Raw genomic sequence first — 21,564 nt, 5'->3', positions numbered from 1 at the left:
CTCTCTGAGTCTCTCTCTGTTTCTTGTGGTTGTTAAACATCATTATGGGCATTTTAAAGGATCAATGGGAATGGAATTAGTGCAGGACCAGTCTCAATAAATCTGGAAAGATGCAGCAGGATGGCCCAGGAAATAAATTCAAATTCATCATTTAACCATATTGATTACGGTGAAGGCCTCGTTTGCTAAGATTTAATGAGGAGCTTGATGGAAGTACCAGCATCTCAGGGCCCCTCGATCAGAGCAGGCTAGTCTTTAAATAAACCACTCAAAAGACTCCTCCCACTCAACCCTGTACCTTCTCCCCCTTCTCCCCACCCCCACCCATGACTGACTATAATTCAATAGTTTCATACAGAGAATTAAAGTATTCCCCAGTGTTCTGAACACCTGACAAATTCTTCTAGATAATCCCTCCTCCCTCTTTCTCCCTAACTGTTCATCTCTCTCTGTCTCCTAATTGTTTCTTATTTCCCTTCCTTTGTCCCCTGAGCTCAGAGGGCTGGGTGACTCAAGGAGAAAGCACATTCATATTCATCCCTGCCTGGAGCCTGCTTTCTCTCAGATCCTGGGTGTGTGTCCAAAGACAGGACTCAGAGTACAGCTGGAGCTGTCAATGCCCCCAACCCTGAGAATTATTTGGGGCCGCTAATTAGCATGTAACTCACAAACCTTAATTAAGTTGCCAGGCAGTGAATACGAATCATCCACATGGTCTCCAGAGGACAGAACTTTCTTTTGGCCTGAAGGCTCCCTGCACAGCTGGCAGGGAACCTAACAGCCCTCCCTCACAGCTGGGGAGGGTCTCAAGAATCCCCCCACCCCAGGGAAATACATTAAAATTCCTAAGTTGTCATCAAAGCTGATTTTTAAAAAATTATCACAACCTCTTTAAGAAGGAGAAGGAAAGGGACCGTATCACTAGTGATGCCCAATTATTTGTATAGCACTCTCATTGATGAAGGAGAAAAGCATGATAGAAAGGAGGAAAGGGGTCTGAAAAAAGAGAAAAGAAACAGACCAGGGGATGGAATTAACTAATTTCAGCAAATGGAAAGAAGTGTGTTTAATAAATGCAGATGGGATTTTGAAAGAATAGGGTGAGATAGGTTGGGAAGCAGATGAATGTTTATTGCTTGATCCCAGTTGGAGTAGCTAAGGCGTTGTCCCAGACAATGTCTTCAATATGTGTGATGCTTCATGGTTCTCTCACAGCTCTGCCCCATCCCATAAGGGGGTTGGGAGAAAGGCAAGAGAGGTCACAGGAGCTGGCATTTCAACTAGCAGAGGTTGAGGAAGGAAGGGAATAGGACAAATCGTCTCCCCCTGGGGTCTGATTATGTTCTGTGTCTCTCAGTCTCCTGACTCTTTTACCACCACCATATTGCCCTCAGGTTAAAAAAAATTCCCATTTATATGTCTGGAAAACAGAGGGGACAATTGAAATTAGTCAGGGAACATTGCCTGTGCCGTATTTCCCACTGACTACTAGGTTCAGGCATGATTTTACCATCCTCATTCTCTGTCTCACTCCATTGCTTAGGACCCGCTTGCCCATGGAGAGAATGGGCTTGGAGATACTGGATCAGAGATAATTCAGGGAGAGTCCTTCCTTGGGCCAAAAGGTTGGGGATAGTATGATAAACTGTGTTAGGGTCTGGGACTCCCTCTTCACTTCCGGTCTCAGTCCTAGGAAGTGAGGAATCTTCTGATCTATCACCTATGAATTCTAAAACAGTATTTCACTGACCAACTCTGTGACTGCTTCCTTGTTCACATTCTAAATTATTCACTCATCAGTCTCTCAGAGAGAGCTATTAAAAAAAAATAGGTCTGCTCCTTAGGTTCCTAACACCCTAAGGGATAGGACGAACAGGACATTGTCTTGATGCAAAGACCTCCAAAGATCATCTAAACCATTTCCTTGCTTCAAAGGAGAAGAAATCAGCTCCCAGGTCCTGCAGGAAGAGATAGCAAATCTTTCACCTATTCCTCCCCCTGCACCACCTCTTAACCCCGGCATTTGCAGAGATTAAAATGAATTTAATATTTCAGAATCTGGTATTTACAATCAAATGAGAAGCTGAGATTAAATATTCAGCTACAAAAATATGAAGATAATAAACTGACAATCAGGTTGGAGTGGAGGAGGGGGTTGAAGATGTAGTTGGGTTGTTTCAGTCATGTCTGACTCTTCATGACACCATTTGGGGTTTTCTTGGCAAAGGTACTTGCCATTTCCTTCTCTAGCTCATTTTATAGATGAGGAAATGAGGCAGACAGGGTTAAGTGACTTGCTCAGGATCACACAACTAGGAAGTGTCTAAGACCAGATTTGAACTCAGGAAGATGAGTCTCCTTCACTCCAGGCCCAGCATTCTATCCACTGTACCACCTAGCTACCCATAAAAAAAAAAATTTAAATTCTTGATTTTTAAATTTTTGTTGCTATTATGTTTAGTTGTTTTCAGGCATGTCCAACTCTTCATGACCCCTTTTCGAGTTTTCTTAGCAAAGCTACTAGAGTAATTTGCCATTTCCAGCTCATTTTATAGGTAAAGAAACCGAGGCAAGCAGGGTCAAGTGACTTGCCCAGGTCACACAGCTAGTAAGTGTCTAAGGCCAGATATGAACTCAAGTCTTCTTGATTCCAGGCTCAGCACTCTATGCACTGTACCACTTAGCAACAACACAGGATATAACAGAGCAGCATTGAGAGAAGGTAGAGAGGATCAGATAGGTAGGTACTCTCCTCAGGAAGAGATAGGACTAGGTGCTGGGGTGGGGTTGGGGGAGCCCAGGTATTCCCTTACCTGCCTGGAGAGCCCCCTCTTGTTGGATTCCCTATAACTGGAGGTCTTCAGCTTGAGACTAGATGACCATTTGTTGGGGATGTGAAGAAGGGATTTCTATCCAGGTATGACTTGGTCAAGATGACCTCTGAGATTTATCCAGACATTCTGTAATTCCTTGAAGGCTTGTCAGCCTAGTTTGGGTCAACATTCAGCCTTACAGTTCTTTCCACCCAAATAGCCCTTTCTGCCCAAATTTGAGTCACCACCATTTTTCATATCCAGGATCCACTTGGGGTGATCATAGCCCAGAGGTCTTCAATAAGTTTCTTTTTTTCTTCCACTTGACTCCACCACCTTCTACTCCAATACCCTGAGTCCCCCCAAACTTAATCTTGCCAAAGACTACATCTCATCCTTGAACTCTCTTGATTCTGGTTCCAGGGACATATGTTGTAGAGGGAAATGGAGCTGACTGGATTTTAGGAGACCTGGATTCTAGCCTGGCTTTGCTACTAACTACCTATTTAACCTGGGTGTTTTATTTCATTTCTCTGGCCCTGGGTTCCTTATTCCTCTGTAAAACAAAGGGGAGATTATCTCTAAGGCTCTTTTCACCTCTGAATACTGGGGGTCTATAAGATCTATACCAGCTTGGTTATGGTAGATAGGAGACACAAACCTCTTACTTCTATCTTCCTAAGGATCAGGGGTAGGTGGACATAACACAACAGCCTTCACCCAAAATGCATTTGGATATCTGGACACAGATGACCTTTGAAAGTCAACTAGAAGCTTTGGACTTTTCAGAAATTGAGATTGAGAGCTGCTCAGTATTCTGAGACCATGCAGTTAGATTTGGAGAGGGTATCCAGCCCTCGGTGGGTAGATACTGAAGACAATAGAAATCGAATTTGACAACTCCACTCTGATCTCCCCACTCCTTATCTCCTCCCTTCCCTAAGTCAGTCCACATCATGCTCCTATACTTAGGAAAAGAACTACATGACGAGCAACCCTTATTTAAATACCTCTTCCTTCAATATCATCCCAGTTAGAACCCCAAATTCATAGGATGGACAGAAGACAATGGCTTGAGAGCAAGGGAAAAACTAGCTGTATACCCCTGGGCAAGTCAATCAGTCATTCTGAACTCACTTTCTTTGTTTGTTAAAAAACAAAAGTTGAGTAAAGGGGCCAGATTATGTGAGAGCAATACTCTTATCTTCATATAGTACTTCAAAAACTACAAAACACTTTCATATCCATTATCTCAAAGAACCTCATAGAATCACAAAAATAAAGAATTCTTTGAAGGGACCTTAGAGATATCCTGTTTAACAGATGAGAAAACTTTGGGTCATAGAGTTTAAGTGACTTGCCCAAGGTCACACAGCTAGTAAACGTCAGAGTCAAGACTCTAATCCAGGTCTTAACTCTATGAGCAATGTTCTTTCTACAACACTCTGCTACTTCATTTGCTCCACTCACAGATGTTCATTTAAAGATCCTTTCCTCTTGTAAGTAGGCCCTTATAAGGTCCCATTCCAAAATTCTATGGAAACTACTGCTCACCAGGCTACCCCACTGCACAAACTCCACTGGGATATTGTTGTCCAGTATCCTCCCACATGCCTCTCATTCATTCAAGACAGAGTTTCCTTCAGAATGTCAGCAGCTATATGAAGATGTTTGATTCAATTGGGAACAGTGGATGTGATTCCCCTAGCTTGCTACCATAAACCCAGGGAGAGAGGGAGGTTTGAAAGACAGAATCTAATTTCCCAACCTCCCCTCTCCCCTAATAGCTTCAACAATGATAAATAGTTCTAGCACTCACTTATCTCTAACAGTTTGCTGTGTGTGTCTGGTCTCCCCAGCTAGACTGGACTCTCCCTCAGGACAGGAATTAGGTCATATATGTCTTCACTTAGCATAGAGCTCTCCATATAGGATATTGTGGAAACCCTTGTCACTGGCTTAATGGAAATGCCCCTGGGAAAGAGGACATTGCAATGATGTTCAGGTCCACCAGAGGACAGTGTTTCCATTGCTTTGCAATTCTGATGAGGCAGGTCCACCCAAGAGCTTCTTTGGCTCATGGTTCCATTGATCCTCTCCAGGCCAGAATGTATCCTTGAGGGCTATCGTGTGACCTGAAAAATAGGGTGAGGATTAGGTGTGGGTATGCCCAAACCCACCCTCACCACCCACCATGGTCTGCTCAGAGAGAAGCAGCTACCCCCTCTTAGCAATCACCAATTCCCCATGATTAAAAGGCCTTCCAGAGGTCTATTGACTCTTTCCCCTGACCCATAACCTTGGCCATGCTGAACAGAGAGATTTGAGAAGGGGCAACCAGGGGTCCCCACTTTGTATTGAGGGTAACTCCCTATGCTGCAGGCATAGCACAGAGACAATTAGCCAGCCTCTCTTTAAGGCAATGGTTAACTGGAGATCTGTGGATAGATTTCAGGGTTTCAGTGACTTCATTTTTTAAAAATATTTTGATAATTGTATTTCAGTATAATTGGTTTTCTGTGGAATCCTAGGTATTTTATTTTATGCATTTAAAAACATTATCCTGAGAAGGAGCCCACAAGCTTCACCAGACTGTCAAAGGGGTAGGGTAATAAAATAAGTTTAAGTACCCTCTGCTTTATAGAAACTTGTACAAATCCAATCCTATTAAGTGAATAATAAATGCTTCAAGTGGCATAGGGTGCCTCTTTTATTCTTAAAAAGATCCCAGGAAGATTCCATAGCCTTTCTCTCAAATAATTTGCAAATTGCAAATAATTATAATAGATAATGTACATACATATGTATACATATGCACATATACATACATATACACAAATGTGTGTGGGCATGTATGTGTATAAATATATACACATATGCACATATACACATATATATACATATATATATCTTTGATGTACTTTACCCACATTTTCTCATTTGAGCCTCACTTCTTTGTGAAGGAGGCATTTTACAGGTTAAATGATTTGCCTCTGGTAGTAAGTATCCCAAACCCATTTGAACTCTATTGTTCCTGACCCCATGTCCAGCACATTCCTCAATACAACATACTGGCTTTCCCAGTAGACAACTAAGTTCTGCTCTATAGCTAACCAAACTCTCCGGTGCTGCTGTTCCAATGTAAGCCCCTCTCCTTTTGTTTCAGTCTCTTTGGAGATGGAGAAGAGCTAACTGGCATCCTCCTTATAACAGTCCTTCAGACTAAGGCTGCTTTACAAAGCCTGTCTCTACCTGTCTTTTCACAATCATTTTTGGGCTGAGGCATGAAAGGGGGCACGGCCAGGAAGCTGCCCAGCTCCAGCATAGATAGATGAAGCCTTACTTGCTTATATAAATGGTGATGAGAGAATGATACTGATTAAGCAGGGCACGCATGGAATTGCTAATGAGTTTGATAAAATTTTAATTACCCCTTGTTCTGTGGGGCAGGCAGCAAACCATGAAAATAATCACTGTGTCAGGCTCTACCACAGCAGAGCTGTCAACCTAGAGGGAAGTGGGTAGGAGGGTATAGGGAGAGCTAAGATGAGAGGGAGGAGAGGAGCCCTGGACCAAGAGTGGGTAGGCAGGGAGGCTCCAACCCCAGGAATTCTGGTGGAAGTAGGCTTATCTTCACTACTATTGCATTTCATTTCATCAGTTCTTGACTTATAGAATGACTTCTCTCTTTTCAATGAGGCTTAAGGGTAGGTTTCTAAAATTTCTCTCTAACCCTGGAGCAGAGAGAGGATATATGAAAGGGACAGGACCCTGCCAGGGATACCCAGCACCTGAGATGTGGAAACAAGATGAAAATTCAGATCCTGATTAGTTCTCAGAATCCAATCAGACCCAAGGCATTTCTCTGGATTCATCCCCACGTTTTGGATATCTGCCATTGGCCTCCCCTCTCCTTTCCTTTCTTCCTTGAATAATGAGGGTCAGGAGGAGGAGGGATCCATTGCCAGGTACCTTGGTGGTTTTGACCTTGTTTCCGCTGCTACAGCTCCATCCAGACAGGTCTGGGAGCACTTTACACTCTTCTTCAGGCAGACAGGGCTGCATCTGACACCACCACTTCTGCAGGACAATAGAGGCTGTGGGAGTGGACAGTGGTGAGGGGTCAGCACTGATTTCTGTGAGCACATCTATGGATGAAGAGTAGGTCCATCCTCCTGCTGCTAGAGGGGATCATGAGACAGGCCTTCATACACAAACCCCCTGGGGTATAGGCTCCTTAAGAGCAAGGAGGGAACCAGAGCCCCAAGGCCAGCATATGCCCTCTGCCAATGCCAGGAAGGCTAAGGTGAGAAGGGACACCTGCTGGACTGAAGCCTCAAAGTGCTCCGTGTAGTGACTTCAAGCCCAGGTAATCCCTTCATCTCTGCAAGGCCAACCCAGGCCAACCAAAATCCTTTCTATGGCAACTCTACAGTTCCACCATATCACTGGGGTGAAAGTGGTTCTCTTGTACTTTCCTGTAGTCCTTTCCTGTGGTAATACAACTGTGTCTCTGCTTCGGTGGGTGAGCAAATGTTCAAGTGGAGTTGAAGGCCTGCACATGTTAATAAGTTCATGAATACACAAGACTACTAATGGATGAGGGAATGGTCAGGGAACAAGCACTAAGTGTCTGCCACGTGCCAGGCACTGCTAAGCCCCAGAGATGCTAAGACAAAAATGAAGTAGTCCCTGCCCTGAGTGTATAAGTGTGCCAGAGTAAGTGTGTGAAAAGGTATATAGTGGAGTGTTCATGTTGTATGTGTATGTGTGGGGTAGAGTAAGAGAAGACAGAAAGAAATAAAGAATAGAAAGCGGAGAGAGAAAAAGAAAGAGAGGAGAGAAAAAGAAGAGAGGAGAGATAGAGAGGAAGGAAGAGGGAGCAGAAAGGAGAGGGAGGGGCAGAGAGATACTGACAAGGAGAGGGAGAGAGAACTGTAGATATGTATGTGTGTGTGTGTGTGTGTTGTATATGTGTTGTGTATGTGTGTATGTAGGGAGAGAGACACAGAGAGAGAAAGAGAGAGATCTTAATCTATGCATATAGGGAAGTAAAGGTATGAGTTGTTGTTCTATTGTTTCAGTCATGTCCAATTCTTCGTGACCAAATTTGGGGTTTTCTTGGCAAAGATACTCAAGTGATTTGCCATTTCCTTCTCCAGATCATTTGACAGATGAGGAAACTGAGGCAAATTGGGTCAAGTGACTTGCCCAGGGTCACACAGCTAGCAAGTGTCTGAGGTCAGACTTGAACTCAAGTCTTCCTGATTCCAGACTCACCACTGCATCCAATGTGCCACCTCACTGCCCTGAGGATATGAGATCATATGAATTTGTGATGCTGGGCAAACAAGGGGTGGGTATGAGAGTATATCATGAGAGGAGAGTACAAGAAGCAAGTGGAGAGAAAGGTAAATGTGGGAAGAGACAGCGTGTGAGAAGACAAAAATGTGAAGAGAGAAGTATGCAAGAAAGTCTCTTCTCATTTGGAAAGAAGGAATAATAATGCCTTTCATGCTATGTGGACGGAAAGAATGATTATTTTTATTGTTAGTATCATCACCATTGTCAGTTACTATTACAACAGCAATGTCTCAAGTGGGCAGCGGAACCAGGAGCAGGAAAGAGAACTTTCTCTCCTTTCACAAGCCAGAAATGACACTTGAATTTCTACAATTTTCTTCACTGATCTCATGTGGTCTTGCTACTACCTCCCTCCCTCCCCCCTACCCCCCCACCCCCGCCACATATCATGTCACTCACCATCCACACAGGAGGGTTTTGCCCTAGTGGTCCCTGCCACCTGGCCTGGGAAGCAGGAACATTTGACTGTCTGGGATCGCTCCTCGATTCGGTTCCGGTTGCAGCATCTATGAGCAGCAATCACTTCACAGGTACCAGGTTCCACATGTACTGGAAGAAGAAATGTCAGAAAGGATGCTGTCCTTCCTTACTCACCCATCCTTCTTCCCACAGGACCATGCTGGACATCCCCTGACACTTAGCTCCCCACCCTCTGGGCAGAGAATATTTAAAAAAGTTATTTCCATTAAGAAATAAGTAGAAATCCCCCTGGGTATTTTCAGAACACTCCCCCACTCTTCTCAAGAAGTACTTAGTCCAAGAGAGAGCCTGAAAACACACGGGTCACACCTTCCAAAGAGCCCTACCCACCCAGTCCAAAAAGAATGAGCTTCCAGCTCCTCCCCATCTTGCCTTCAGTGTGGGGGGATAGAGAGGACTAGGGGACTTACAAATGAGTAGGGAGGATTATCCGATTACATAGGCTTTCACTATTCCAGAAGGAAAATCACAGAATTAGGACAGGGGTCCAGACTTAACCCTTGAATCTCCACTCTCCTGTATAAAGCTTCTTTTCTGGTTTCTCTCCAGGGTGGGACTACTGTGTGGAGCAATTGGGCATCTTCCCTGTGCTCTATGGAATGACCTAAGCTTGTTCTTTTTTTTAAGCGTGGAGACAGAAAGCAGCAGCAAGGGAAATAAGTCTATGGAAATTCTACCCACTAAGCTTAGCATCTGTTCAGGATGGATGGTGCCTAGCTCTCTAGTCTTTCTCCAATCCCCTGAGGCAGGGTCCAAGGTCATGTCAATCAAACTATAATTCCAGTCAAGCAGAGGACACCCCTCCTCATCTCAGCTCCAAACCTCTCCAAGAGTCCCAAGTCTTTCACAGGCACATTCCTCATGTACCCATTCCCAGAAGAAAAAAAAAAAAACCTGTGTGGGTCCGAGGATGTGATGAAGCAAATGCCAGTCGTGCCCACAGTGTGATCAAACAGAGCACCAAAAGACAGACTCCTGTGCTCCAGCTCCGAAAGTCCCTCTCACTCATTCTGAGGAAAAAGAGAGACAAGATGTGTGGGGATGGAACAGGGGCACAACTGCACACCTCCTATGCCCTTCTTGTGCCTCTTTCAGTCCTCACCAGAATAGCGTCCCCAAATACACCACTGAAGGAGGCTGGAAATTAGGTTCACAGAATAGGAGGATGGTACCCAAACCAGAAGAGACAAATGGAGAAAATAGCCTCTCAAATGGGGATGGAGTTGAAATTCACACAAAAAATAGGTGGAGTCAGTATGCTTCCTACCTTTCTTCTGCAAAGCCTTAGCTACCACCCTTTAATTTGTCCCATCTCCCCCTGACTCACCTCTTACTGGGCTCCCAGCTATTGCCTGTAAATGCACTGGACTCAAACTGACTCCACTTGGGTAAGTGGAAGAAAACATTGGGGTCTCTGGGGAGAAAAGAAGGGAGGGAGAAAAGAAGGAAGGGAGGGAGGGAGAGAGAGACAGAAAGATGAGAGAGAGAGAGAGAGAGAGAGAGAGAGAGAGAGAATTTGAGATTGAGTGTAATGTTAAAGCGGAAGGAGAGAAGGGGAAGATACTTATGGGGTTGTGGGGTGCTGGATACTAAAGTTAATCAGACAAATCCCTCAGATGTCAGATCCCCAGGCAAAATTTCCAGGGGTCCTAAACCATACTTTCTCCTTTCCTTTACCCTGAGAGGGTATGTGTTTCCTCCTACCTCAAAGACCTCAGGTCAAATGCTTGATCCTTATCCAAGGGTATCTCCTCTCCCCCTCCTACCAATGGATGGGAAATCTAGGGAACCAGGACTGAGGAATTCTTTGTGCCTACCCTGGGGTGAAGACGATTGTTATTTCCCCAGAGATTGGGGGATAGAATGGGTTGGGGCTGGCTAGGTAACAATTCTTGTGGGAACTGAGAGACAGTCAAGAAACAGAAAACACCTGGTCCTCTTCCTGGTGAAAATCAGTAAAATCACTGAGCTCCTCCCCCCAGGGACCCTGAACTTGGTTCTACTCCATCTCTCCCCAATTCTCTGTCTCCCTCAGCCCTCCACCTTTGTAGGGTTTCTGGTCACTTTCTCCTTGAAGGATAAACTGAGTTAATCCCACTCTGACCGTTCTCACATCTATTCTAGAGGGCTGGATCACACAAGATCTCTGATCCCCAGAGAGCCGAACCCCCAATAGTTACCCTTTCTTTCAAAGGATCCCCTCTACACAATACACACACACACACACACACACACACACACACACACACACACTCACACATACAGGCTGGGTGGCAAGAATTAAAACATAAAGATGATTCTCAGGACCACAAAGTTGGAGGAGGAACCCTGGTGTTTTCGTTCCCAGTTCCACGAGGAGTGGATGGAGTCAGTGACCTTGCCATAGCTGGTCACTTTACCCCTAGTAGGAAGACTATACGGTGTTTTGAAAGGAGGGAAGAGAAAGGGGGCTGGGAATCCTTTTTTGTTTCCATTTTACCCATGGAAATAATATTCACACAGTTTGGTAGGTAGGAGGAGCTCTGTGAATAAGAAAGGCCACTCTGCTAGGATCTGGTCACTTCTCCCCTCTACCTGTTAATAATTTCATTTTGATTATCACCATACCCCTATTCTCTGCTGGCCCATTCCTCCAATTCTCATAATCCATAGAAATACCTCTCTCCCAGCTCCAAGGGGCCCTAAACTGTGCGTAAGGGAAGGATGCCGAAAAGAGACAGATTGGTGCCCTCCACCGAGGCCTTTTGCAACAGTCTTCCTCCGCCCATCCACTCCCTCTCTCATTAACAACTGGAGAAAGTAGGTTCTCCTTGGGGGGGGTGGAGAGGGTCTGTTTCCGCTACGACATCGAAAGATTTGGAGTCTACTTCTGCCTCAGTTTCCCCTCCTGTCTCCGAGGGGTGATATTCATGGGACCAAATCACTACCCAGGCACTGGAAGAGATAAGACCCTCCTCTCCTCTCCCTCAGTTTCACACATCATTACTAACAACGCCCTACCTTACAGAAGAAATTCAGGGCTAGATATGGGGACATCAGGAACCCTCACTCTCTTCCTAGCCTATGGGACAGGACTCCCTCCCCCTCTTTGTCCCAGCCCCTCTAGACACCCTCCCAGATCTCGACACCTGGGACTTCCTCGTCTCGTACCTGCGGCCGCTTTTGCCCACCGAACCCGAGGTCGCCCCTGCTCCTACACTCGAGGACCAAAAACCTGAGAGCCTGTAGCCGCACCGGGCCGTTGCCGCCCTGCAGTCGCTGTACTGTCCGGCTTCGTTCCGTCGGCCACTGTCCAGAATCTCTGGATCTCTGTCCTCAAGGCGTGCGCTCTCCGGGCAGCTGGGCTCCAGCTAGACTGTCTTCGAGGATGCCGCTCCCGGAGCACTGGGGAGCTTTGGGCCCGGCCCAGCCCAGCTCTGCGGAGCTCGGCTCAGCTCCCTCTCTCTCTGGTTCTCCCGCCCCAAAAGGCTAAAAAGCGCGCAGCCGCTGCGTTATCTGTCCGCTGCGGGCCGCCTCCGCTCCCCTAGCCCTGCACCACCGCCAGCAGCCTTCTACCCACTCCTGGGACAGAGCTGGGCGCAGCGCCGCCGAGCCCCAGCCGGGACAGCAGGGACAGCGGGGACAGTGGGACCAGCGTCTGTGAGGGGGCGGCCAGTGGGGACCAGGTAGCAGCGGCCTCTGGCGGCCACACGAGGAGAAGGAAGGGACTGGGGAACACCTCGACCCCCATCCCCCGCCGGCTCTTGCTCCTGTAGTCTAGAAGTAACCTTTATTACCAAGCTGGCTGAACTCACACTGACAAGTTCGAAGGGAAGATACGCCCGGCTCCAGGCCCCAAGGTCAGATGATCTCTGAGGTCTCTTCCAACTCAGAAATGACACCATTCTTTGGTCCGTTCCCTGATGCGCCCTCAGAGCGGTGGAGGGAGGGGCAAGAGGGGGTTGAGAGAACTGGAACTAAGGGTAGGCAAGGTAGACCGTCATCCAGGGTGCAACATGGGGGGGGGGGGGGGGGGGGGTGTGTGCAGAGGGACTTAAGTGTTCCTTTTTATAGACATGTATTTTTAATGCAGGCCCCCAGGGCTTAGGAACACAGCTGTGAAAAACTTCTTTCCTAACTGAATTCTTGAAACCAAAGAAATTCCTCTTTTAAGCAATAAAATTGTATTCATACTTTCACGAAGACTAGAAAAAGGAGGGAACGGAGAAATCAATCGGCCTCAGATTCCCCATGCCTGGTAGGTCTTACCAATGCCTTGGCCCTAAGTTGGGGCATCGGGGATAGTATGGGTGAATGAGGTTGGCTTTGGATTCCCTCCCCAGAGACACTCTATAGGACTGCACCAGTCAGCAGCCAAAGTCAGAACTAACTAGTACCAGGCAACTAAGGCATGCTCTAGAGCATTGATATGCCCCACCACACCTTTTCCAACCCCTCCCCAGGGACCAACGGCCATTGTACCCATAGACTCTGGTCTGCCTACAGCCGAAAATCTCTTCAGGGTAGAGTTAAGATTTGGGGCTTGATTGCACCTACAGTCTGGTTATCCTGTGGGTCTCCTCAGCTGATCGTACCACCCTATTTCCCTCCACATCCACTACTTTCTTTGACCTCAAGTGAAAAGCTTCCTAATTATGGGAGCAAACCTGACTGATGAGCAAGTTTTTTGACTTCCAGGAACCACATTTATCCTTCTGCCCAGTGCTATTCCTAAAGTACAAACAAGTCTGACCAAGTCATTTCCCTACTCAATAAATCCTAATGGCTCCCTGTTACCTCTAGGATCAAATAAAAATTCTCTCTAGCATTGAAAGCTCTTAATAACTTAGTTCTTCCTACCACTTTTCTCATGCGTCATTCTCCTTCCAGCGCAGTCTTGGCTTACTTGATGCTCTCTCTCCATTTCCTTATTCCATGCCTCCCTGTCGCCCATGCCTGGAATATTCTGCCTTCTCACCTCTCCTCTTCTTATAATGACTGGATTTCCTTCAAAATTTCAGCTCAAGTGTCTTTTACATAACACCTTTCCTGATTGCCCTAGCAGCTAGTGGCCTCTCTTGTCAAATTACCTCATTTTTTGTGGGTAGATGGGGAAGCCTGTCATTCCTGGCTTGGCATCAGAAAGACTCATCTTTCTGAGCTGAAATTCACCTCAGACATTTTCTAATGGTGTGATCCTAGGCAAGTTACTTAACCGTGTTTGCCTCAGTTTTCTCATCTGTAAAATGTAAAATGAACTGGAGAAAGGAATGACAAACCATTCCAGTATCTTTGCCAAGAAAATTCCAAATGGGGTCATGGAGAATTGGACATGGTTGAATATTCTAAGGTCCTGACTATATATATCCCTTGTAGTTAAGTGAGGAATGTAAAGCATAAAGAATGGTTGGGTAACACAAGAAAGGAGGGAGATGCCCCAGAAACACTGAATAATAAGAACTAGGATATTTCTGGAAAATTGACATACAGTGACATTCTTATCTATGCCTTCAGTTCAATTCAACAGACATTTATTAAGATCTTTTTAGTTCCGGGGTTGGGGGGGCAAGGTGAGATGGCATCATGGCTTAGTAGCTAGTGGGTGCTGGGCTTAGACCTGAGCTCAAGACTAGCCTTTGACACTTCTTAAGTGAATGACCCTGGATAAGTCATAAACCTTTCTGCTTCTCTGGCTAAATTGTGATCTCTGAACTGGCGGAGAAAGATTGTGATCTCTGAACTGGCGGAGAAAGTTCTCTGAGCTGATGAAGTCATAGATTCTTTGGATGTATATTATATACATATATATGCATATATATGAAATTATAATTTTATATAGTCAGGATATTGTGTGTATAATATATGTGTGTATACACACATACACATATATACGCACATAAATATATATACACATACACACAAACACACACACACACACACACACACACACACACACACACAATATCCTGACTCTGTCCCTGTCTTGGTCTCTCTCTTTTTCTGATTTTCTGTTGTGCCCCTGTTTTTCTGTCCTTTTTCCCCAAGCAAAGATGGTTAGCTTGGTCTGTGACTCCCTCCAGTGGTAGTTACATGAGAGGTTCAGTGTCCCACTGAATTTACTTTGCCAGTTATCATATATATCACTTCCCCCCTAAAAAAAACTTGGGCCCCCTTAGATTTCTGATACTGGGAAAAGAGGGTGGTATGAGACTATGGCAACCAAAAAGAAAGGAGGTAGATAGACCTAGAACCTGAGAGTGGGGAGGGACGAAGGCAGAAAGAGAGAGTGACATCAGAGCCTTTGCTACAGGAGTTGGTCTGCATGGGAAAGTGACCATAGGGGAATTCAATTAATTCACTAATTCCAGTTAGTTTGCTTATTTTCAAAGTCATTGACTTCCCCTCCTCGCCCATCCTCCCCACACACATATAGAGGTGTTGTCACACCAGGTCACCAGGCAGCCTGGCACCCACCTGGAGGTTGTTGACACTGAATTGCTCAGGTCAGCCACCTAGTTAAAGCACTGAGGTATTCTGGTCCAACTCTGTCTTCAGAAAAGTCCTTCTCCAAGTCCAGTATGCAGGTGGACCCTATTCTCACAGAGATTCACTAAAAAACCTCTTGGATTTTCCCTTCCTTCTTTGGTTTCCAGCTACTCAGGAGACTCCTAGTTTTAAGTCTGGAACTTGAGAACTGGAGTCCCAAGCCACTTTCTACAGACAGGTGACCCATTTTCTTCCCGGGTCAGTGAAGGGAAACGGAGGTAAGGGAGGAGGCAGGAAACAGTTCTAGGGGATGCTGGCGGTGATGCTGCTCCCCAGCTGGCCTGGGAGAAGCGGAAGCCAGCGATGGAGAATTAAGTACAGTTTAGAGCTCCCCCCTGTCCCCGGATCAGTAGGGCTGGCGTCAGCACCTCCCTCCCAGAACCCTCAAAGGGTAGAGCGTTCCGGAGGCGTGGCCAAGAGTAGCAGCATGTTAAACCGAGTGCGCTCCGCGGTGGCGCACCTGGTCAGCTCTGGGGGCCCCCCGGGGTCTGGGTCCAACGAGCTCCCTACCCCTGCGTCGCCCGACCCCGTTGCTCACCCAGTGGCACCTCGGAGCCCTCCTGCGGGGGCTGAAAGCGGAACTAGGGCATCTGGGGGCGCTGTGGAGAATCGGGGGAGTTCCTCTCGACCGACCTTCTTGCAGCTGAGCCCCGGGGGGCTACGACGAGCCGAAGATCACGCTGGCCGGATCGTACAGAGCCCCCCGGACACAGGCCGACGCCTGCCCTGGAGAACGGGCTATGCCGAGTGAGCCCCCCGCCCCGACCCCTACATACTGACCTCGGGCATCTTGGGGGTCCGAACTTCAACATACTTCCTCTTACCCCCAGATTTGCCCCTGAAATCCTGAGATTCACTCTCCCTCCCTGCCCCAGCCCCTCAGACCCCAGTATCTTTTTGGGATGCCCCCACTCTAGGAATCTCGGCTCGAGGCTGGTATCCCCAAAGTTTCACCACTCAGGGACCCTATCACGCCCCTCGCTCTTTTCTGGGATTCCCACTCCACCATCCCGGGGTGGGGAGACAGAAGGCGAGACTGGAGAACCTGTGATATAAGTTGACCGCTTCTCGGCTCGCAAGCCGGCGGTTAAATAGACAAGTGAGTACGGAAGAGAAAAAAGGGTGGGGTGGGGATGTGTTAAGAGAGGAACTAGAATGGAGCCAGGGAGCTCCCCCTGCTCCGACTCCTGGACTCAGGACCAGATATTCCCCTCCCCCTCCAGACCCAGAAATAGCTCGGGACTCGAAGCTTCGGCCTTGCTCTCTTGGGGGTGGGGGGGGGTGGGGTAGCGCGAGGTGCTAGGGGCAGGTGGAGAGGGAGGGAGAGCTGGATAGCTCCTTCGGGGCAGCAGAGCCAAGTCAGGGCCAAGGCTAGCTCTGCGACCTCGGGAGTCAGGATCCGGGCGGGTTCCCAGCCTGGGATGCATTTTTAATATCTCTGCCGGGAAAGCAAAAGCTTGAAATGGGATGGAGCAGGTGGAGGGACTGACTTCCCTTCCATCCCCCGCCATCATCATTCCCAGGTCGCATGGGCTGTGTGCTGGGAGCATATAAGAGGGATGTCTTCCACTCCCCCTATAATTTCTCTTTTCCTAACTGAATTATTGCACTTCCTCATTTTGTAAAGGACCAGAGTCTGTTCCTTGTCCCATTTTAGGATCTGTAGCCCAGAAAGGGTTTGGTTTTCTTCCTGGAAGATATAGGAGACAGGACCTGAGGAAGTAAAATTTCCTGTCCTTTTCTTCTTGTGTCCCTCACCCCCATTATAGTATTTCCTTAAAGACTCCTTCTAACTGAAATGGCCTTCCCCCTTGTCAAAATGAGGTATGAGGGGAGGGAGTTCATGGAGCTTCTGTCATGTGGGAGGGTAGAATCCCCAAGGTTCTGTGTATGTTTCCGTTCCCTCCAGTCCTTGTGCCTGTCTCTGGCCTATATCCCAGCCCTGACCTTTCAACACTTGGCTGGCAGGCTGAACGTGATGGGGGAGGGGAGTTCTTCTGGGTCCCTGGCTATGTGTCCAGCCTGATGTGGTCAATCTGGCCCAGCAGGGTCATTAACGCAGGCAAGAGTCGGCATAATGAGGACCAGGCATGCTGTGAGGTGGTTTATGTTGAAGGCAGACAGGCCAGGATGGGTGGGCCAGGGAAATCCATCAAGGACCAGGTAAGTTCCTATGCCTCTGACCTTTCCACTGTTCTAAAATATGAAATCACTAGGGAAACTTGTTTGCCCACCTTGGCCCAAACTGTAATTAACCAGCTGCTCAGCTTTGACTTTCTCATCTCCAGCTTTTGATTTTTTTTAACCTGTTATTTAGTTGGATTTTTAAAAAATTCCTAGAGTTGTCCTTGAGCTCCCTTTTAAAAAATTCTTAGTTTTCATTTTGCAACATCTCACACACAATAAGTGCTCCAGCCCTTGTTAATCAGTGAACTGCTTACTAGTTTGACATTTGACCTTGATTTTATCCAGCCTCAGGTATTGGACCCCTAACTTTTGGCCTGGCCAAACTGACTCCGATGTTTTTCTCTGATCCCATCCCTTATTGACCTAGAAATTTCTCCAACACATCTCACTCTCTCTATCATTTCTCTTCAGGGTTACCCGGGTCTCTGCTTCCATTATTGGGGCCTCTTTGATGGGCATGCAGGGGGTGGGGCAGCAGAGATGGCCTCTAGACTCCTTCATCGACATATTCGGGAGCAGCTTCGGGGCCTGGTGGAGATCCTGCAGGACCCTTCTCCACCCCCTATCTGCCTTCCATCCCCTACTGAAGCCTCTGTCTCCTTGGAACCCTCATGCCCTGGTGGGTCCCAGTCATGTTGGCCACTGCAGAAAGAGGTGACCCATGAGAGCCTAGTGGTGGGGGCCATTGAGAGTGGCTTCCAGCGCATGGTGAGAGGCAAGAAGATTATTTGGGTGGGGAGGGAGACCCCTTAGTCCTCACAGGGGAATCATGGTTGAACCAAAGGGGGAGGGCAGATGCTGTATCAGATTGACTGGCCCTTGTGGCCAAAAGGGAGGGGTCCAAAGAATCTCTATGAGCTCAGCCTTAGGAACAGAATTGAGGGAAGGGAGAGGAACAGGTTTGCTTTCGTTTCTCCCAACTCTGTGGATTCCATCCATTTCTGACTCTTCTTCCGATTAAAACCTCCCCCCACTCTAGCAGCATTGTACCCCCTTTGTCCCTGTCATGCCAACAATGTAGTCAGGTTGAACTGGGGGAGGGGCAGATATGGCACAATTTCTCCCTGGGGTTGAGATGAGCCTCTTTACCTCCAACTCTCTGCCTTTACACTTCTCCCCTTCCTTGATGGCAGGATGAGCACATGGCACGAGAACAGAGGAATCGGTATGCAGTAGGGGGCTGCTGTGCCCTGGTGGCAGTCTACCTCCTAGGGAAGATGTATGTGGCCAATGCTGGAGACAGCAGGTATGGAGAATGGAGAGGAATCTGGTTTTAGGGGCTAAAGGTCAATGGCTGTGACAACAAAGGAACTAACCACTTACAGAAGGCAGGAGAGATATGAGAAGTTAGAAATAGCAAGGGGTTAGCATTTAGGGACCGAAGAATTGTGGGGAAATTCATTGGGAGGGGAGCTGGGCAGGGCCTTTTGAGTGATAGGTCTGGGGAGGTTTGGCCGGAGCCCCCTCAGCCCTGGAGATGTAGTTTGATCTTGAAGCTGATTCTACATTCCCTCCCCTCATCCCAGGGCTATCATTGTCCGGAATGGGGACATCATTCCAATGTCTCGGGAGTTTACCCCTGAGACAGAAAGACAGAGACTGCAACTCCTTGTAAGTGAGACCCAACCCTCATTCTTCCTTTGCATCTCTCCTGGGCCTCAGTTTCCCCAGGGCTGCCATGCTTCATATTTCATACACAGACTTTGCCTTAGTTTTTTCTGCTGTAATGAGTAACTGCTCTCTGGGATGAGGAAAGTCTACCAAAGGTGGGGAACCTTTAGCCTAGAGGCCACATGTGGTCTTCTAGGTCCTTGGGTGGGGCCTTTTGGCTGAGTCCAAGTTTTACAGAACAAATTCTTTTATTAAAAGGAATTTGTTCAGTGATGTTTGGATTCAGTCAAAGGGCCACACTTGAGGATCTAGAGGGCCACATGTGGCCTCTAGGCTGCAGGTTCCCCACTCCTGGTCTAAACTTAGATGATGATCTGATGGGAAGAAATAAATGTAGGCCATTTCAATTTCATATTGTGCATCCCTAATTGAGGAAGGGGATTAAGGTAAAAAAATGAAGGAAGGATAAGAAGATCCACTGGATAGGAAGGGGAATATTTTGGTCACTATAGGGGAGTCACACACTGCTGTGCCCAGAGGGACAGATTTATCTTGCACTAATAAATTATGTGCAAGATTGGGGGATGATGCAACACATCCCTAAGACCCTCCTGATCCCTCAATTCCTTTGGGTGCTACCTGGTCCTCACCAATCCCTGCCACAATCCATCAGGGCTTCCTGAAACCAGAGCTGTTGGGCAATGAGTTCACCCACCTCGAGTTCCCCCGGAGAGTCCAGCCAAAAGAGCTGGGTCAGCGAGTGCTGTATCGGGACCAGAGCATGACTGGCTGGTAACACTGCCTTTCTGCTGGTTATTGCTTGGTCCCCTCACCTCCCCATCCCCTTGGTAACCCAGGTACCTCACTGCAGAGGCTGGAGGGTGGTTGTGGGGACAGATGCTCCTATCCCAGGGAACTTGAATGAGAGTCAAGGTAGCCTCTACTTAGAGGGATGAAGTCCTTTGATGCCTGGGTAATACTTTCCCCACTTCCCCCTCCCCAGGGCCTATAAAAAGATTGAACTTCGAGATCTCAGGTTTCCCTTGGTTTGTGGAGAAGGCAAAAAGGTAAGTCCCATGGGGAAGTGTGTGTGAGGGGGTGGATGGAGGAAAGGACATGGGACAGGGAGGAGGGCCACAGGGAGACATGAATCTTTTAATCAGAGTGTGTACAAGTAGACCTAGGTTGTGAAGAAGAATTTAAATTTGTACCCATTCCTTTCAGGCTCGGGTAATGGCCACTATTGGAGTGACCCGAGGCTTGGGTGACCATAATCTTAAGGTGTCCAGTTCTACTCTGCCTGTCAAACCCTTCCTCTCCTGTTTCCCTGAGGTGAGTTGTATCAGGCTTCCCCTGGACATCCTGATTTCCCTGATTCTTCCCTTCATTCTCAAATTTTGCATCCCTATAATTACTCCCTTGAATTACTTACCTAGAAAGTTTTGTCAAGGGCCTCCTTTAAAGTTTTACACAATTCCCATCCCTCAGCTATTTGTCCTGCCCTCCTGACTTTCCCACCCTCTAACCCCCAGTGACTCTCTATCTAACCCACCCATCTACTTACCCACCCCACCCTATACTTCTCCAGGTACAGGTGTATGACCTTACTCAGTATGAGCACTGCCCAGATGATGTATTAATCCTGGGCACAGATGGATTATGGGATGTCAGCAGTGACAAAGATGTGGCTGCAACTGTGGACAAAGTACTGTCCAGCTATGAGCCCAACGACCCCAGCAGGTGAGGTTGGATGGAAAAGTGACAGAGGAAAGTCCAGTTCTACCTGCCTCCATGCATATTACTTGCCTGTGTTTCTCAAGCACTGGACTTGGCACCAGAAGGCCAAGTTTCCATTTACCACTTGGCCACTCTATCTCGGTGACCTACAGCAAGACACCTAACTTGTTTTATTTTAGTCTCTTCCTTTGTAAAATGGGGATAATACAAAATCTCAGCTCTATGACTGTTTCTGAGACCGTGGACAAGTCACTTAATTTCTTTAGACTTGGGTTTCCTTATCCCTAAAATGGCTAGACTACAGTCTCCAAGGCCGTTGAGGCTCTTCGTGTCCTGAGTCCATAAACCATACCGTAGGGCTGTTGTGAGATTGTAAATGGGGAAGCCCTGTCTAAACTGAAAGAAGATACAAATTAAGGTGCCATCGTCACTGTGACCATTGCTCTGACCATTACAAGAAGGTGTAACCTGAGTACATGTGTGTTCCTGGCAGGTACACTGCACTGGCCCAAGCCCTGGTCCTGGGGGCCAGGGGCATCTCCAGGGAGCAGGGCTGGCGGCTCCCCAATAACAAAATGGGCTCTGGCGACGATATCTCTGTCTTCGTCATCCCACTAGGGGGGCCCGGAAGCTACACTTGAGGGGCCCTGTCCCCCCCTCCCCCCCAGCCCAGCCGGACCTTGCAGCTGGTTCCAGAACACTCTTCAGCAGTACTTTCACTGGGCAGGGACTGTCAGCCGGGTCTATCCTACCCCGGACTGGGTATAAATAAAAGCATACGGACCCCCCAACTGCGTGCGCCTGTCCTTTGGGGAAGGGCTGAAAGTGGGAGGGGAGGCCTTCGGGA

At 47.6% G+C, this 21,564-nt stretch overlaps 2 protein-coding genes across 2 annotated transcripts; one reads left to right on the top strand and one right to left on the bottom strand.

The window, feature by feature from the left end:
• Positions 1–2,022: 2,022 nt before the first annotated feature.
• On the bottom strand, positions 2,023–12,293 carry TAFA3 (TAFA chemokine like family member 3). The gene is made up of 6 exons (XM_072644377.1): positions 11,808–12,293; positions 9,985–10,071; positions 9,552–9,667; positions 8,577–8,726; positions 6,786–6,910; positions 2,023–4,948 (listed from the first exon to the last, which is right to left on the bottom strand). Exons 3-6 carry the CDS (start codon positions 9,664–9,666, stop codon positions 4,937–4,939), a joined length of 402 nt encoding a protein of 133 aa, XP_072500478.1. The 5' UTR covers position 9,667; positions 9,985–10,071; positions 11,808–12,293; the 3' UTR covers positions 2,023–4,936.
• Positions 12,294–15,573: 3,280 nt separating this feature from the next.
• On the top strand, positions 15,574–21,506 carry PPM1J (protein phosphatase, Mg2+/Mn2+ dependent 1J). Its single transcript, XM_072644374.1, has 10 exons — positions 15,574–15,929; positions 17,231–17,345; positions 17,781–18,077; positions 18,503–18,615; positions 18,896–18,980; positions 19,654–19,772; positions 19,984–20,047; positions 20,205–20,312; positions 20,569–20,720; positions 21,211–21,506. Exons 1-10 carry the CDS (start codon positions 15,610–15,612, stop codon positions 21,356–21,358), a joined length of 1,521 nt encoding a protein of 506 aa, XP_072500475.1. The 5' UTR covers positions 15,574–15,609; the 3' UTR covers positions 21,359–21,506.
• The last annotated feature ends 58 nt before the right edge of the window (positions 21,507–21,564 follow it).

The sequence above is a fragment of the Notamacropus eugenii genome, chromosome 2 (assembly GCF_028372415.1).
Source record: "Notamacropus eugenii isolate mMacEug1 chromosome 2, mMacEug1.pri_v2, whole genome shotgun sequence".
Taxonomy (NCBI): Eukaryota; Metazoa; Chordata; class Mammalia; order Diprotodontia; family Macropodidae; genus Notamacropus; species Notamacropus eugenii.
This window is presented reverse-complemented; position numbering and strand designations above follow the sequence as displayed.